Consider the following 19,901-nt stretch of genomic DNA (forward strand, 5'->3'; position numbering starts at 1 on the left):
TTATTTAACTTTAAATGTGAACAAAACATTTGCTTTGATGGTAAATTGGAATAATCAATTTGGTAAACCAATTCTGAAGATTAATAATGATGAAATTCAATTTGTTAATGATGTCAAAAGCTTGGGTTACAAAATAAATTCGAATTTCGAATGGGATCATTATTTCAGTTCCCAATGTGGCAAAATATATGGAGCACTCAGGAAACTACAGTTAGGGGCAAATTTATTGAGTACTGATATTAAACTAAAACTTTTTAAAACACTGATATTTCCACACTTTATTGAGTGCGATTTCTTACTTCTTCAGGCATCTGCCCGTTCGCAGAATAAATTACGAGTTGCCCTTAATGCGTGTGTAAGATTTGTTTTTAATTTAAATCGTTTTGTGTCGGTTTCACATTTGCAATTTCATCTAATTGGTTGTCCTTTCGAGAATTTTAGTAAGTTAAGAAGTTGTTTGTTTATTTTTAAGCTAATTGAGAACCACATACCAGGCTATTTGTTTGAAAAACTGATACCTTGTAGGAGCACGCGCTCGAGAAAGTTTCTCCTCCCACGTCACAGAACTTGTAAATATGGAAATTCGTTTTTCGTTAGAGGTGTTGCTATATGGAATTCCTTGCCTAATGTACTTACCTTAGAAAGATCTGCAGCGGTTTTTAGAAGATGTTGCATTGAGCACTTTAGCACGGTTTGATATAAATTTCATTTGTAGGTATAATTTAATTTTTCTTATCTAATGCTTTTCATGGCCACTTTATCTGCTACTTAAGAATACATTGTAACATATAAAAAGACATTGTCTTAAGTTACTGATTAATAAACATAAACATAAACATAAACATAAACATAATGTCTATATATCATCGACACTGATCGACGAGAAGAGCAAATGTCAGCATGTCCGTGAGTAGGGGAGAACAGTGCAGAACGCATCCCCGGGGCAAATTGGCCTCACTCATAATCACTCATATAATATTGTAGGACATTTATGAACGAATATTACAATTACAATTCATAATTAGTTATCCATTATGGAGCTCCACAGGAAAAAAAATGACCAAAATCCCTTCATATTTGGGCTTATTCTACGAGTCGGGTGACGTGAGGTGAGTCGATTTTAGCAATTCTCACGTGAGGTGACCATGTTATTCAAATGGGGCTATACGACTCTTCTCACGCCATTCGAGCAATCTCACGTCACTCCACTCGTAGAATAAGCCCAATTCACTCATATTTAACGATTTGCGTCCATATCACCCGTAAGATTGTAGTTCAATCCGTTAAGAAAAAACAAACAACGTTCACCATTATTTTACATGCAATAGAGTCATTTTACACCACCAATCGGGCGTTTTGCCCCAGGCCTATTTTTAAAACATTTTTAGAATGCGTTAGAAAGTCATGAAAATCTTATTGTTTTGAATAGGAGATCATCGTGAAATGTAGCTGGATTTGTAAATTTTGCATCAACACGTTTAAATGGTTCGGTATTCTTGTTTATATTGGTGAAAACATCTAAAAAGTTTAAGGGGTGCATTTTGAACCGTTCTCTCGTAAGTGTAGGCGCACAAAATCCAAGAAAAACATCAGCCAATAGTAATCGACAACCGATTATCTCGTAACCATTCGACGGGAAAGGAAGTCACTATTAAATTTTATTAAGGCAAGCAATTGTATTGCTTTTAAAAGTTATGGCGAAAATGGTGTGTCGAATCAGAAAGGTTGGTGTTTTGGCTAATTACGAGAAAGGCAGTATCGCATCACTACTAGGTCAATAAATTTGTTTTTGTCTATAAATTGTTAATAGTAAAACACAGCCACGGAGGGTACAATTACTTCAATTCTTCTGTATGACTTTCTCGAATGAAAAATAACATCATCGTTGCATAACCAATATAGAAACTGAACCGAAAACTCGTTTATTTGAGATTGTGCTTACGCTGCAACGAAGAGGGACTTATCAATGTGATTGCATTTTGTTTGCCATCATCAATTTGTACTGTGATAGTTTTCGGGTTCTTATCGCACTCAGCAAAAGAGCGATACCGTTGGAGCTTGGTTATGAGATAATATGTGCTCACTCAACCAAGGCCCATCTGAGTCATAGAAAAAGCAAACACGAAAGCGCAACGTTATTCGTACAGAAGCATGTAGGAGGAAAACAAGTTCATAACCGATATCTGGTCTGGATGAATTCAATAACTAGAATAGAGATCGTTTATTCACTCCCACTCAGGCTCGGATTGGCTTCTATAAAGCATATGTTTGCTCTGTGGAAGTGGAAGAAATACGTCAACTGCGAAGAAAATATGTAGGTTACGAAGAGTGCTTTTTCGGTTTCACCGTTTGCTCACAAAGTCTAGGTTTGCTTCACTGATTATTCCGTTCTAAACATGAACACAATTTCCTATCTGTTTAGGTTTTGACTGCGGTGACCTACCCCAAATTCGCCGCATGCGATCAACCGCAACCTGCCGACATCGAGTGATGCAAAATTTCGCTCGCTTCCTGTTCACTGTTGGTTGCTAGCAACTCAATTACCATGTTCGAGTGTACGTGCAGAGCAAGCACGTGCACGTCTCTAACGATCTATTATTACGTATACGTGTGACTGGAATGACAAGCCGCGGTTACAATGCACCACACACTCCCGGGGAGACATAGGCTTTCAATTAAGCCCCGTCGAACGAGAAAGTCTGTCTGTGGTTAACACTTGTAAATTATAAAGTTGCATCCACGTCAATCGGAAAACAAATGTATTAACATTGTTTCATTGGTTCAGATGTGATTAGCTTGCACTGCACGTGTGGAAATGTATAATTGAATCATTTGTTTGAGAAACTATAAATAAACACAATTCAGTTGAATTTTTAAACAATGTGTAAGTCAAACTTAACTTCGAAGGTGGTGCACTATACACTGTGGGGAATTAATATAATAAAGCAAATCATGCTAGTCTATTTTTGTCATGTGTATAATATGAGAATTTTCGTTTTAATGCTATGAACGGTTTATGTTGAAAACAATACATAATTCCGTTCATGACATTTAAAGAAAACGACACGTATGAAAATAAGCATCGTTTCCACTAATTTGAATTGAGGCACTTTTAGGTACTTACTATCGAAATTTAAACGAAATTTTAAGCCAAAAATAACACCACCGAAAAAAACACAATGTCAGCCGCATTCATGTTCGACTAGATTAGATTAGAATGCCAGGTTAGGAGGCTCATACTTCAGGACAACAGAAATAGATTGATGACTGTTTGCCACCGATTAAAGAGACATTCTGAGATTATGGGCATAATTGTCAGGTCAACTGTAATTACACAAAGTATTGGTGAATTCATTTTTAAAATTTTATCATCGAGCACGAGGGAGTAAACTTATTTGTGTTTTAAAGGAAACATTTTAAAGAAATAGCATTGATTCATTAATTTGCCGAAACATTTATTGGCTCCTGAAAGCATTCAAAACTAATCGGGTCGCAGTTTTTTGTTTATATACCTATGCAAAAATATCTGAAAAACTCCAAATCACTATTTTCAACAAGGGAGAACATAAAAATGATTGAAACGGATGCCATGCAACATGAAAATCATTCCATAAAGTGGCTCGTAAACACTCACAACGTTCGAAGCCTAATCCAATTTTCAACTTTTCGAATTTCGCCCTGCATGAACAGCAATATCCAACATTCATTTCCTTGAAAATCCCTATCGTTTGGTGATAAACTTCGCATAGCTGGCGCCATCATTAAAATCAAATGAGCGTCTCTCAGTCTTTGCTAACTTTTACGTTTTCCTTTTCTTCATACACGACCGACTGCAGAAAAAGGTATCAGCGCAAAACGAAGGACTGAATGGAAACGATGGACGATAGCGAAAACAAATTTCAAAATCGCAAGCCAAAGATGAAGCTGACTGCGTCAAGTGACGGCAAACCGGAGAATTTACTGAATTGAAGATGACGATGGTGACCCAATTTTAGTTTATTCATTTTTAATATTCCGCTCTCGATGACTGATGAAGGATGGAGGCAATAGGGCGTAGAACTGGGAATCAGCTCGTTAGTTGAAGAAATTCAGGGCGTTACAGTTCTAATTACGTAAGGTATTTTTTTTCTGGGTTTTTCAACACTCTAGGAAAGACTTTTTCTTATGAATATTTTTATATTTTCAGACCTTCCTTTACGTAATAAGTACATGACCCTTCCCAAAAAATTCAGAACAGAGGAGCTCTTTTACTGAGAACAGTCTTTAATCGGACTTTTTCTAACGAAGCGGTAGGATCATCGCTGGCCCAGCCCTAATGATGATTTATATTCAGGGCAAACAGTGAAACGGCTACAGTGCTGCCTGTTTGAGCGACACAAAAGAGTCATTTGCTCCTCCTGATGGTACCTTTTATTGGTCTAAAGGCTAGAGGCAACTCTCACGTGCTTGGACTCGGGCAGGTAAGCCCAGCTCGGTTGGAGTGGTAGACTCAAAAGGCTCAAACTTCTTTTCATGTGATTTACGACAAATAATGGCAAGTTTGTTCCTCTCTGTTGACTTAACCTGGCCCTATTCATTTGTGCATGCGAAATATGTATGCCGTATGGAACTCAATGGGAAGGTACACTACAGGGTTGAACATTTGGTGACCCTCATCTATTTCGATGGCAGCAGATTCAATCGATTCATTTGTAATGAATCGTAGAAAAAATAATGTTATAAAATAAAAATTAAACATGATGAGAAATTTAATTCAGTTCATCAATTGTTTAATTCAACACTGCACAAAACTTTTCCATTCTCCGTTAAGAATTTCCTCGAAAGAGGAAAACTATGTCTCATTATAACCAATTACGACCGCAACCAACCAGTAAATCCCTGCAGCAGTGAGTGAAATGGTCTCAAAAGCCCTAGGGCTGTATGTGACCTACATAGGAACAATTGATGCAACTTTAGCTGCCCTTATATATAGGTACTTGGGTAGGATTTTGGATGCACCACATAGTTCGGTTCGGTTCGAAACAGTGCACACACAGAACGTACATGTGCCAAAAGGTGTTGGATGGTGGATAAAAGTTTGGGATACACGTTTCAAGGGAATGCTGGAGCTGGAAGTGCAACTTTTTGGTCCTTCGATTGTGGCTTTGTAATGTGCCTTGTAATATGCTTTGGAATGAGACAAATATTGTAGTTGTTTTCATAATTTGGCATTTCTTTATTGTACCAAACAAAATGAACAACTCGGTTGTATACTATTTCGCCGAAAAACATTTCGCGGAATTTTTTTTTGCGGTACGACATTCCGCGGAATGTATCAACTCTCCGAAACACATTTCGCGGAATGCACCTTTTTTCCGAAAGACATTTCGCGGAATGTATCTTTTCACAGAAAATCATTCCGCAGAATGCCATTTTGCGGAATTCAGTTAGAATAATTATCATTCAAATATTTACCGATTTCTGCTTAATTACATGAAATCTGGACTATTTTTATTTTGGATTTAATGCAAACCCGAACCCGACCCGTCCCCGAGAATTTTTGCATTCGTAAACCCGTACTCGACCCGAACCCAACATAATTTAATTATTTACGTCCGCTCAAAAGTTTTCCCCGAAAAATTCAAACTAGATATTTCCTGGTTCTCTTTAAATTGAATAAAAAAATGTAAGCCCAAACAACGAACTAGTCTCACAATTAATAAAACTGAATAATAGTAGTTTGTGCAACAAGTTGCAAAAAGATGATTTTTTCAGCACAAGTCGTACGTTTATCGAACGAGGCTTGCCGAGTTGGATAAATACTACGAGTGCTGAAAAAATCGAGTTTTGCAACGAGTTGCACACGCTTTTTTTTGCAATGACGAAAAATGGACTTTAATATGACAAATCTGTACCAAAATTATACTTGTACTTGTCTAATTCCTTCTAGAATTTACTCCACATGATCATTCTTGCCAATAAATTATGTTGCTGCAGAGAACAATCAAATTCTATGTTACCGTGCCACATTGCATAGCTCGATAAGCCGTGAAGCGATAGATGTACCGTCAACTGGGGGGAAGATGATCATTTTTAAGACAAAACATGCAATAACAATGTGTGTTTACATTTTAAATCGAAACAAATATTTTCAAAACATGTACTGCTATACGTTGCAATAATCAACAACTTTAGTTTTCTGAAATGCGTTCGCATTTATTAAAATAAATTAAATTATCAGTCATTTTTTGAGTAATCTGGTTTGGGGTGAAGTTGATCAAGACAGCTCTACTAAAATCATTATGACCTAGTAGTCAAAATACACTAGGTTATTTGTATGAATGTTGAATTTACTACGTAAAGAAGTCAATATTTGCAACGAAAATAGCGTCATTTATGACTATCTCTCTCTTTCTTCCACAAAATACATTTTCATGATTATAATCAAATAAATCGGATTTTTACCTAGCGGTAACATTACTTGAACGGAGAATATTGTTGACTATCGTTTCATAAAAAAATTTGGCACTTTTGACTGACACATCAAATGATCATCTTCACCTCAATGATCATCTTCCCCCCAGTTGACGGTACTTGCTTTTGGAAAATTTTGATGTCATGTCCATAAAACTATTTCATTTATTACGCGACGCAGAGAATACACTATTTGAACACTAATGAAGCTAATTAGCTAATTAAGCTGAAGCTAATTAAGCAAAATTTATTCTGTAACTACTGTCCTGATGTTGGTTTTTCATTATAGCTCACCCAAATGAGTGTTATAATGAATATTATGCAACCCATTTGAGTTGCATAATGTTCATTAAAGCACCCATTTCGTTGGTATGGAAAAGAAGGCCGTTTTATGACTCAACGGCGAATTGTAAACCACATAGGGTAATTCGCCAAATGTTGAACGGCTAATTTCTTCGCCTATTGTTGAACGCACGTGCACTTCTTATGGAAGTTCAACAATAGGCGACAAAATTAGCCGTTCAACATTTGGCGGTTTCCCCTATTATGATCAGGAATTGCAAAAAATAATTTTTATTATTTTATTTCTTAAACCCGTACCCGACCCTGGCCCGTTTTTTTGTCTCACAAACCCGTACCCAACCCGAACCCGATATTGTACTAATTTTTCAAACCCGAACCCATCGGGTGCCTTCTTTAAATGGATGCATCTGCTCGGTATAAGGCGAATGCAGGGGTAACGCCTTCTTTGAATGGATGCATCTCCCTGGTATAAGGCGAAAAGAGTTGATAATGCCTTCTTTAAAAGTACGCGTCTTCCCGGTATAAAGCGAAGGGAAGGGTAACGCCCGGTATAAGGCGAAAGGAGTTGATAATGCCTTTTTTGAAAGAATGCGTCTGCCCGATATAAGGCGAAGACGGGGGTAACGCCTTCTTTAAATGGATGCATCTGCTCGGTATAACGCGAAAGAAGTTGATAATGCCTTCTCGAAAAGAAGCGTGTCTGTCCGGTATAATTCGAAGGGAGGAGTAACGCCTTTTTAAATGGATGCATCTGCCTGCTATAAGGCGAAAGGAGTTGATAATGCCTTCTTTAAATGGATGCATCTGCCCGGTATAAGGCGAAAGGAGTTGATAATGCCTTCTTTGAATGAACGCGTCTGCCCGGTATAAGGCGAAAGGAGGGGTAACGTTCTCTAAATGAATGTATCTGCCCGGTTTAAGGGGCAATTGAAACTACTTCTAAATATTCTGGGTGGCGTTCCTTAGCCGTGCGGGAAGATGCGTGACTGTCAAGCAAGACTATGCTGAAGGAGGCTGGGTTCAACTTCTGGCCCGGTCTAGGATATTTATCGAATTTTTTTTTTTGGCTTTTATAAAAGTTTCAACGTGTTAATCTCGTGTTAAATGAATGCAAAAAAAATGGTAACTTGGCTTAGAAACCTCGCAGGTAATAATTGTGGGAATGCTGAATGAACAAAGGCAAATATTATTAATATTCCGCGAAATGGTGCATTCCGCGAAATGGTACATTCCGCCAAAAGTCATTCGGCGAAAAGGTACAAAACGCCAAATGTCGTACCGCGAAAATGAATTCCGCGAAATAGTTTTCGGTGAAATGTTATACAATCGAACAACTCTCACTTCACTTTTCAAAAGTACCTAAGTAACATTTTTTTCATGAATTAATTAGAGTACTGCAATCAAAAGCTTTCATGTTTTTCGGTTGATTGCGCTATTCAAATTGATTAAAAAAAATGTTACTTAGGTCCTTTTGAAAAGTTAAGCGAGAACTCATTTAGCACGAGCTATGCAGATATGAGTAAATATTTTCTGCATAAAAACAATACATTTTGGATGTCGTTCTACATTACAAAACAGATAACAGGTTGATAGTAAGTATAGATATTCCGAAGGGGCTACCCCAATTGGTGAAATGCGGTTTGGAAGATTTCCAATTGGCATAACGAGTTGAATAGACAGGGGCCATTTTTTAACGACCGTTTGGCATAAACACAAAAATAATCACAATAAATGATTTTGAGCAATTTGGCATAAAAGTTATTACAAAATCTTCAGGCAAACAAAAAGAAATCATGTATTCTTTTTAATTTACTTTTTCGCCATTTTACGAGAAAATGCATGCTTCAATAGAGGAGTGATCTACTCATTAGAATTAATTCCAAACAAATGCGTGCGTTTTCGTTGTAAGGAATGAATGTGCTTTTCAGCTTTTCAAAAAGGAATCGAGCGTACGTACTTGCAGAACAGGAACCATATACGCTTCGACTTATTCCGAGCAAATGCATACTTTTAAAGCAGGGGTCAACTACTATTTTGCTCTATTCCAGGCAAATGCGTACTTGTGAAGGGGTCATCTACTCTTATGCCTTACTTCGGGGAAATGCGTAGTTTTAAAGAAGGTGTGATCAACTCTTCTGCCTTATTCCTGCCAAATGTGTACTTTAAAAGAAGGAATCACACACTCCGGACAAATTCATACTTTTAAAGAAAGGATCATCTAGTCTTTTGTCATTTGTTAGATTTATTGTTATAGGGGAACGGATCGGCATTTCATCCCATAGCTCCTATTTCCATCCCATCAAAAACAAAGCAATGAAAAGGAACTTGGTTTGTTTCTTATTTTTGTGATTTTTTCCACCAGTGAGCACGCGTGTTAGCAAAAAGAAGCGACGAGATTGGTGCTGTATTTCTTTGTTTTGCGATGAGATTAATATATGTTCAATGAGATGGAAAACGGAACAGTTCCCCTATATGCCCTATTTTCCCCATTGCTAGTCGCCAACTAGTCGATGGAATTGCTTTTCTTGGACTCAGCCAAATCAACAGGATTTCCAACTTTCAATCAAACATATCAATTGACAACGAATTTAATCTACGTTTCGATGGACCTATGAGTGACGACAAACTCAATTTTCGCAAAACCGATTTTCAACAGCTCCGACAATGCTTGTCCCGTATTGACTGGAATGTTTTAGACCGCCTGGAGATCGAATCAGCTGTAGACCGCTTCAACTGTCTGCTACGTGACTGCGTTTCGACCGCTGTACCGAAGCGAAAGCCTCCGAGGAAACCACCGTGGACTGATGCTCTATTACGCAATCTGTGCGCGCTACAGCTCTTCGCGCTTATACTTATCGACGGTGTGCCTTCACTAAACGGAACTTCAACATTGCCAGCAATGATTATCGGTGGTATAATAAACTTCGTTACAAACATTATATTCATCTCACGCAACAAAATCTCCGACGACGCCCTAAGAAGTTTCGGTCTTTCGTGAATAGTAAAAGGAAGGAAACTGGACTGCCATCAAGTGTTTTTCTCGATAACGACATTGCGCTGGATACTGAGGAGAAATGCAGCCTTTTTCGCTAAACACTTCTCAAGTGTATTCTCGAACTATTCGCCTTCTCAGGATGACACTGATAGACTATAGAGCTGTGAGTCGAGTACCTAGCAATGTAGTGGATGACTTTGATATAGACGTTCAAATGGTTCTGTCAGCGATATCTCAGACCAAATCTTCCTTTTCTCCTGGATCTAGCGTTCTTCCATCGATCGTGCTGAAGAAATGCTCTGATATTCTAGTTGCTTCACTTTGTCTACTATTCAATCTATCACTCCAGCAGAATAAATTTCCTGTGCAGTGGAAATGCTCTACTATGTTCCCAGTTTTCAAGAAAGACGACAAACGTGATGTGAGAAACTACCGTGGCATTACATCACTCGGAGTGGAGTCGAAAGTGTTCGAGTCGCTGATGAACGATAGAATGTTCGCTTCCTGCAAAAATTACATCAGCCCCTATCAGCATGGTTTCTTTCCTGGCCGCTCTGTGGAAACGAATTTTACCAGTTTTACTTTGTTTTGCATGGAGAACATGTGTAAAAAATTCCAAATAGATGCCGTTTACACCTATCTAAAATCTGCCTTCGACAAAGTTAGTCATGACTTGCTGCTTGCAAAACTTGAAAAAATGGGCTGTTTTTTTTGCTTTATGCACCTGGCTCAGATCATATCTGGTTGGACGCCAAATGTCGATCAGTATTGGAAACAATTCGTCCGACTGTTTCTCAAACCTTTCTGGAGTTCCACAAGATAACACCGCTTTTCATAAACGATGTAATCCTTATACTGCAACGCGAAGGTATGCTGCTGTTGTTTGCCGATGACCTTAAAATGTATGTAGTTGTCCGAAACCTCACTGACTGCTATGAGCTACAGAACCTTCTCGAAATCTTCCATGACTGGTGTACTCAGAATATGATGATTCTGCGCATTCCGAAGTGCTGGGTTATAAGTTTCCGACGAACGACTAATTTCATCCAGTTTGACTACAGTATTGCTGGTTCTCAACTTCACCGGTTTGATCATGTTAAAGACCTAGGAGTTGTTTTGGATGAAAAGCTTACCTATAGCCGGCACTTCTCAGATAGAGCCAATCGCCAGCTTGGGTTCTTTTTTTAAATCTCCAATGAGTTCCAAGATCCGTTGTCTTTCAAAGCACTGTACTGCTCTCTGCTACGCTCAATACTAGAGTTTGCATCTGTTGTTTGGAATCCCTACCAGGTTGTATGGAGTGACCGGTTCGAAGCTGTCCAAAGAAGATTCGTCAGATATGCTTTGCGCCACCTTCCATGGAATTACCCGTTGAACTTGCCTGTTTACGCTGATCGCTGTCGTCTACTCGGGTTGGATACTCTAGCCAAACGGAGGAATGTGGCTCAGTGTGATTTCATTGCCCAGCTTTTATCATCTGAATACGATGCTTCTAAGTTGCTGTCGAGGATCAGTTTATACGCACTTGTCCGGACACAAGGAGCCACAAGCTACAAACTATGCTGCAAACAGTTCCATTGTCGCCATGATCCATCGTTTCAACTAAGTGTCCGATGAATTTGATTTCAACATCTCTACATCCAGATTTCGTTGCCGCTTGCTGGGCCGTCTTTAATGTTTTTATTGTTTGACCACCATTAGATTTAAGAATTTCATGTAGACAACACAGTCCAATGAATAAAAAACAATTACAAATCATTTGATATAGCGTTGTCTAGTTGACGCATTATTGCTATGTAGAGCAATCGCATCGACTTGACTTACAGCGTTGTCCCAATTCGGTATTATGGTGAACTTTACTACCGTATTGGGATATGTTCTCCAAACTTCAGAGGGTTCTATCAGCCCCTGTTGAAGAACTGTAATCTCTTTTTAAAAATCGCCGGACAATGGCATAAAACATGTTCCGAGTCCTCAACATGAATGCCACAGAAATGACATACATCATCTTGAAATTTTCCTAACAGCTTCAAGTGATATCGACTCGGACAATGGCCTGTTATAAAATCTGCGTAAGTACTTAGATCTTTTTTTTTGGAAGATCTACAATTTTGCGAGTACTGAATACGCTTGGTTTAATAAAACGTCTCGACTGCCTCGCAAATAAGGTGTTTTTCCAAATGACCATTCTAAGAATACACGCATATACACCACAAAACGGTTCTGGACCTATAAATTGTCGAGATGATCCAAGTCTTGCCAGCATATCAGCTTGTTCGTTGCCTTCAATGCCACAATGGAACCCAATACAGGTTCACTTTGTTACGACAGGCCAAGGTTTGGAGTGATTGAACACATTCCCAAACAAGTTTAGACGTGAATATTGCTGATTTCAAAGCGTTCAATGCTGCTTGACTATCAGATATTATGCTAATATTTGACTGCCTATAATTTCGACGTATGCATAAATTGGAGCATTCCAGAACAGCCTGGGCTTCAGCTTGGAAAACAGTTGGCAACTTGCCCATGGAAATCGAAATATTTAACCCCGGCCAGTCACGCCTGCCCCAACTTAATTGTTCAGCTTTGAACCATCGGTGTAAAACACAATTCTCGCGTGATTTTTGAAAACGTCGTAAGTCCAAAAGAGAGGCTCTCTTTGTTTACTTTCGCTTTCGATTATTACAAAGCCATTCTAACATTTACATTGGATTTTCCACCACCGATCTGAAGAAAATAGCTTTGTCTAGTGTGCTGAGGTGAAAATATTGCAACAAATTTTAAACTAGCCTAGATATTAGCAAAAGAGAGCGTAATGAAAGAGAGTCTCTCATTTGGACTTACGACGTTTTCAAAAATCACGCGAGAATTGATCCTGGGCGAAGATTTGGTCATTTGTCCAGAAGATTAATTACATCAAAACATCGATAAAAGTTGTATCTTTTCCTCATCCAGTCATCATTGTTAGTGATCAGTGAGCTGATACTTATTTTATTTAGAATACTTAGATGATGAGACATTCGAAGAGGTTCAAATCTTTTCTGATCTTTAAAAAAATCTTCTCAACTTCTTATTCAGGGTGTCGACTCAAATTTGAAATTAAAATTCCCTGACTTTCCCTGACTTTCCAGACCATTCCTCAAAAAAATCCAGATATGAAAAATTGGGCGTAACAGCCCAAAATTAGATTTTACTGATTTCTAAAATTGGCTCCAATCAATGTTATAAGTTTTCCTTCATCCACCATTAGGAATTCTCACGGACTCCCTGGAGTCGCAATATAGACATCCAAGACAACTGATGGACTTCTTCAAATCGTTGAAGTTTTCATTATCTTTCTGGAAATTTCTGTGAACTCTTGTATCTTTTGACACGACTTTTGAACTTCTAAACAGTCGGAGAAGCTTCTAGAAATCCTTCTAATGCCGTAAAAAATCGTACGTATTAGGTATTTTCGAGAACATCGAGAAACCTCCATTGGCTCTCAAGTATGATTACGGAGTAAGCATTCTTATTCACTCTCTGTGGAGTTTATAGACTTCTAAAATCAATCCCTACAAGCTCACATAAATCTATGCAGCACTTACAGTGAGCCCAGCAAAACATTCTAACCACTGCAATTAAAGTATTAATTTGGTTGGTAATTTGGTCTGAATTGTTTATTTAAACCGTCTTCAATTTATACATTGCTTCACGAAGATATTCAATTCAAATTTGAGTAAATACCATACAATCTACCAAGTTTTTGGAACAGAGCTTTTGAAAAAATTACTGAACATCTATCGAGGAGTTCCAGAATAAAAACTATCGAGACAGCTTTTTTAAATCCCTTAGGATTTTTTACTTATCAGTGAGAATTCTGAGGTAATTTCTGGACAAAATTATCATAGATCAAGCAGAATATTTCCCGATTAAATTGTTTTAAAAACATCAGCAGCGAATGTAAAACTGAAACATTACCATTGATAACAACATTATCCGCCTCTTGCGTCTAAGCATAATTATGGAGTATCGAGTAACGTCTTATTGAGACCTTCGCCACCTACGTATATGAGGTAGACAATATGATGCTTTTATCCACTGTCATTCTCTCTACATGACCATTATTTTGACCACCTAAGGACGTGAGGATCGACCAATGACTGTATAAGCCCATCATCAAATGGATGTTCCCGAAATGTTTTTAAAACATTACCTACAGAATCTTGTTTAGAGATACTATTCGTCGATTTTTTTTTAACAAGTAATAAAATTTTCAGTAATTTGATTCAGTTTCGACTGCTTTCACGAGATAGATTTCAAACATTTGGGCGTTACATTTTCATCGGAAGGTGTAGTGTTATATTAGGTTTTTAATTAGAGTTGGTTACTAGTCAGCAATTTAAATTCATCAGGATAGATCGCATTTTATTAAATTTTTCTATATCATAAGTACATCAACATAATTTTATAAGGAATGACTCTCCCGATTGATGATTAAGTATTTGAACAAATTTTCAGAACTTATTTTGCTTGATGGGAACATGACTCAAACGCTACTAATAAGGAAACTGCAAACAATTCAAAACGACTCCGACACAAAACCACTCAAGCTAAATAATCTAAAATATTGAAGGGGACTTTAAAAAATTGGATCAGGTCTCAACAGTGACCATTTCGGGAACGTGGCTTTGAACCTCTGTTATTGCTTAGAGATTAATAGAAACAAATTCGATTACCATGGGGAACATGAAAAGGCCTCGTAGTAGACTTTTAGTCTACAGACTGCCAACAGCCACAAAAAAAGCTTTATAGCTTAATAGTGGAGGTTGTTATCGAATATAACTGCCTCGGAGTCCCTTTTCAATGGATTAAAATTGATTCAGAGTTTCATTGTCATAAGTGTCCTTAGTTTAGTATACATTGCTAGAAATAAAAAAAATCACTATACATTTTCAATATTGGGTTTGTGATTTTTTTCCCTGACCTCAATCAAAATTCCCTGACTTTCCCTGACATTCCAGGTTCAAAATGAAATTTCCTGACTTTCCCTGACTTTCCAGGTTTTTCCAGGTAGTCGATACCCTGTTATTGAACAAATTGATCCGAAGGAAGCACATGGAGAAGTCTTTTGCCTTATTCCAGGCAAATGTGTACTTTAAAAACCCAGATTAATCCACCTAGCGGTGATGAAGCCTTTCACCTGAGTTATAAAAATAGTATTTTGGCCATAGCTTCTGAGCCCATAGTCCGATCTGGCCAATTTCCAATAGGAAACAACGGTACAAGATTCTGCGTCGAATGAAACTTGTTGCGAGCAAATCAGCTGAGAGTAAGTGCCTAAAAAGTGAGTGAGATTTTTTTGTTTATAAATATATTTTGGCCATAACTTCGAAGCCCATAGTCCGATTGGGCCAATTTTCAATACGAAATAATGGGACAGGAATCGTCGAATGCAACATGTTGCGAGCCAATAGGTCAAGGATAAGTGCCTAAAAAATGAGTGAGATTAGTTTGCGCACACACATACACACACAGACATCACTTCAATTCGTCGAGCTGAGTCGATCGTTATATCGGGACCGATTTGCGATTTTGGCGCAACTTATTTTGTAAACAAACATTGGAAGGTGAATTCCTGCTAAACAGGCTTTTTGTGAGAAAACCACGGTATGGATCCGACAGATTAAGCTTTCCTCTACCAGATAAGGGAATTAGTTTGGGATAAAAACGCTTGCCTTCTCCGGAATTCATAGAATAATGTTTGTTTACAAAATAAGTTACGCCCAAATCGCAAATTAGTCCCGATATAACACTATGGGTCTCCGGGCCTCCCAAAAAAGTTCGTTTTTGGAGCGATCATATAGCCTTTAAGTATACTTTGTATACGAGAAAGGCAAAAAAGGAATCACGCACCCTTCGCTTTACTCCGAGCGAATGCATACTTTAAGGAAGGGGTCATGTACTCTTTCCTAATTCCGAGTAAATGCGTACTTGTACTCTCTCCTTATACCGAGTAAATGCGTACTACCTCTCTGTCACGCTTTTTTGTATACCTATACTGCCGTGAATCGCATATTTGTCCCATATGAATAGGAAACCCAGCAAAGATGGGACAGATATGCGATTCACGGCAGTATATATGTATAGGGGCTCTCCTTAGCCGTGCTTTAAGATGCGCAGCTACACTGCAAGACCATGCTGAGGGTGGCTGAGTTCGATTGCCGGTGCCAGTCTAGACAATTTTCAGATTGGAAATTGTCTCGACTTCCCTGGGCATAAAAGTATCATCGTGTTAGCCTCATGATATACAAATGCAGAATTGGTAACTTGGCTTAGAAACCTCGCAGTTAATAACTCTGGAAGTGTTTAATGAACACTAAGCTGCGAGGCGGCAATGTCTCAGTGGGGAAGAAGTATATGTACAGTCACAAAATCTTGGACCCCCTCTCCCCCTAAAATGTGTATCATCATTTTTGAACGACCCATAGCAAGGAGTGTAATTGTCACCTAAAAATGCAAAAAAAAAGCAACAAAGAAGGCAAGCAACATTTTCTTTTCCCCATGAGCAGAGGACAGCAACAATATTGCGTTCGATTTTATCCACACAACAAATATGATGGGATGCTTGTTGAATGAACGAAACTGGCCGCAAATTAGCCAAATACTGACGAAAATAAATAGTCGAAACGGTCGTGTCACTGAGGCGACGGAACGAGTAGCAAATAAATCTTCTGGCTCTGGTTGAAGACCAAATTTAAATGACAGATAAGCAAGTTGTTACTATTACTCACCTGAACTTGAAACATAGTGACGGTATCGTCGAGCATCTGGATACGAACGGCCAGCTTCTTGCCGCCTCGGGTGTGTGACGCCGAAATACTTCCGTCCACACCGGACGGTGTGCTTAGCGAATGGATCATCCTTGTACCGGATAGTGTACCCACACCACCAGTGCTACCACCTCCTACTCCGGACGAAGGTCCCATCGAATCGAGTGACATGATGATTTGTTGAGTATTGCAAATGTGACGCTTTTTCTGTATATCTTCGCCTGACAAATTTGGCACTGGTTATGTAGATGTTATGCTTTTTCTTTGGGATGTTTGATCTTCTTTTTTTCGTTACTCTTACACAAATACAAATATTCACAGAGTGGAATCAAATATGACTAAAACGGATAACGTAAACCCAAAGTAAATCAACAAATGCGCATCGCAGCGCCACTCCACTACTGATGAATTAACTAACAACCAAACCGGCTGATCACATCTGGCCTACATGCTTTGCTTTCCTCCCGATGTTTGCCGGCAATCGGCATTGCTTTATTCACTGCCAACTACGGCTGCTTTCTGCTTTTGCTATTACACTGATGCCCGCCCTTCATTGCCTTCAGCGACTGCAGCCGCGCACTTCACATTGATTATTGCTCGGCCCACTCAGAACAGAACTCAGACAACCGCAACCGGGTACTATTGAACTCGTAATTCGATCTTCATCTGGTGAAAACGGGTTAAAATATACAATGAACTCTCTAACACGCGCATGAACTATATACTCATTGACTAATTTCACGCCATATATCTTCGCATACAACGCACATTCAACGCTTCGCTGGCTTATAAATATAAACAATTATTTCAACAAATCAACAATTTTCTCTCCACTTGCAGCTGCTTCGCAGCTCGAATCCGCGTATCTTCTGGTGGCTGATGCTGGCTAGTGTAGATGATGTGATGACGTACAACAGACACTGAAGCCGCGCGCGTCCGATAGCTCAGTTTCGTTTCGTTCGTTTCGAAGGGTGTGGCTCATCAATCAGTTCGATTCTGAAAATGAAAAAGCAGAAGACAGCATTAGATCCTGTTGAGCAATAAACATCGGTGGTGGTCGATAGATGGAAGTAAATTAATTAGCGGTCGAGATAAACAGACAACTGTATGGTTGCCACGTCAAGATCAATAGCGGAAAGATGCCACGGTGTGTCCGGAACAGGGAAAAAATATACCGTCAAGGTGAAGATAATCAATTAGGCACTCGCTTTGGTTAAGAAGCGATACCATGACGCCAACAAATTTGCCGTCGATGTGCATCGCGATAATAAAAATGCCTACCACAATGATGCAACGGAGATACTTGTATGACATTGAGGCTCAGGCTCCTTACACCTGATTATGCTTTCTTGCCGCTAATCCTATTTCTGATCATACCCAGTGAGAAAGAAACTGTCCATAAAAACAATAATTTATTGTCGGGAATAACACTACAGAGCACACCGTGAATCGATATGATGATGAGTTTAATGGCGGTGGAACATTCTGCGTCAAGGTTCAATGGATCGACTGAAATGAATTACGATCTATAAATCTTCAAAGTTGATGTTTGTCCATAATTAGGGTGTGATTAAAGGTCATCATCGAGGCCCGCATTTTGTTTCTTGCCGACTAGTTGTCGATTTGATTAGCTAGTAGTTTAAAAAGTTTTTTTTTACTATTAGTAATTTAGCTGAGCGTAACAACCATATTAGCACGTTTTTATGTAAGTTATACGGTATGTATATGAATTAGCTCTATTTATTATAAACTAGTCAACCCGGCAGACGTTGTCCTGCATAGTAGGCAAAAATGCGCGTTGTGAATTGCCTATGCGAAATTTCGATACGAATCTTTATTTTAGTTTTCCACGATTTACTCAACTTTACTAATGATTTTCGACTGAGGAAATATCATATAAACCCGTCGGAAACTACAACTAATGTAACTGCTGAAGAAATGACGCTAATCTATACAGCCGTTTTCGAGTTATGCGGATAGGAACACAGACCATTTAATTTTTATTATATAGATTAGTGATTGGTAGTGGTATTGTTACTAAAACTGCAACAAAAAGGTAAAAAGTAATTCCAATTTAATTAATTTACCTGCCCGCTACAACGGAAACAAGTGCGATGGCAAGTACCGAGTCATAAATTACTACCAATGTGTAACATGACCTTGTCCTTTTTCTTGTTTTGGAAATTAAATTAACGCACTATGTTATTGCTATGCCAACTTCAGACTGTATAATGAGCTATATACATGAAGAATGCCGCGTTACTTATTCTGGTAAAATGAACCGTACATTGGTTTTAATTTGGTATTGTATATTTTGAATATATATTCTGTACACAGTTCTGGGGCTCTGAAACTAAAACCGTTTACCGTGACGTGCCCTAATTTCACGCGTGCCTTAACTTCGGGCATCATTTTTTTTTCAATTCACACCAAATAAAGTTATTTCAATTTGGTCCTTCCCATCGACCGCCATATTTGCTTTTGCTTAGCACAGAGACGAAGAATATGACCTAGGTAAACAAATTATTTTACTGTACAAAAGTGGCTACTTTTTGGAAATATTTGTATTCATTATGCTCTGTTGGATATGTTTACTCGTCATTACTATTGCGAAGTGTGAAATTTTGTGTATTTTGTATTTATTTATACTTTCGCTTTGTGCGCGAAATTAGACATATGAGAGTATAATTAGGGTGCCTAATTTCGTTTATTGTTGTGTCGTAGTTTTATTCGCAACAATCTAACGAAACAAAAGCAAAATGTTGCACAGGAATCGACAGTTTTAAAAGTGCAATTCTTCTCCTCAACTAACTGCTCACATTCGCCGTCATACCAGTCGTTTCTATGATCCGGAGCCACCGTTGGTAGTGCAGCGGTTACAGTGCTTCCAATGGCGGATCGAATATCTCTCCAACCATCTTCAAGAGACGCTGCGCCTAGCTGCTTTTTCGTTGGGAGTGCCACTTCCAGCTGCTGCGCGTAGTCTTGGGCTAGTCTACCGTCTTGTAGCCGCCCAATGTTTAGCCGCGGCGGACGAAACTAAAACTAACGGTTACAATGATAGTGACCTCTTCGCCCTATTTTTAAAACGTTTAGGTGCTTCGCAAAGATCAAAAAGCTCCTCAACCATTGTAAATGTCCTGATCATTGCAGAGATTGGTTCGTTGTGTCCAAAGAACGTACGATGAAACGATCCTGCAACAGTGATCGTTGTCGAAGAGGTCGTTAAATGGCACGAATATCCAGTAGCCCGAGTAACCGAGGAGAGTAGTCTTCGCACCGTAGACTAGCCACGAATGTCCTTTGCTGCAGCTTTCGCTTTCTTTCGAGGGTATCCA

General features: G+C 38.7%; 1 protein-coding gene across 2 annotated transcripts in view; it reads right to left on the minus strand.

Moving 5' to 3' along the window:
- Positions 1-19,901, minus strand: part of LOC134219937 (FERM, ARHGEF and pleckstrin domain-containing protein 2-like) — a 200,796-nt gene that overhangs the window by 106,303 nt on the left and 74,592 nt on the right. Inside the window, exons 2-3 of one of the 2 annotated variants that reach the window (XM_062698841.1) lie at positions 17,289-17,559; positions 16,525-17,229 (exon numbers count right to left, since the gene is read on the minus strand). In XM_062698841.1, the coding sequence (XP_062554825.1) occupies positions 16,525-16,734 (210 nt within the window). In that variant the 5' untranslated portion in view covers positions 16,735-17,229; positions 17,289-17,559. Of the gene's footprint in view, positions 1-16,524; positions 17,560-19,901 lie in introns of both variants that reach the window. The other variant, XM_062698840.1, reaches the window with a different exon arrangement.

Source organism: Armigeres subalbatus, chromosome 3, assembly GCF_024139115.2.
Source record: "Armigeres subalbatus isolate Guangzhou_Male chromosome 3, GZ_Asu_2, whole genome shotgun sequence".
Classification (NCBI taxonomy): domain Eukaryota; kingdom Metazoa; phylum Arthropoda; class Insecta; order Diptera; family Culicidae; genus Armigeres; species Armigeres subalbatus.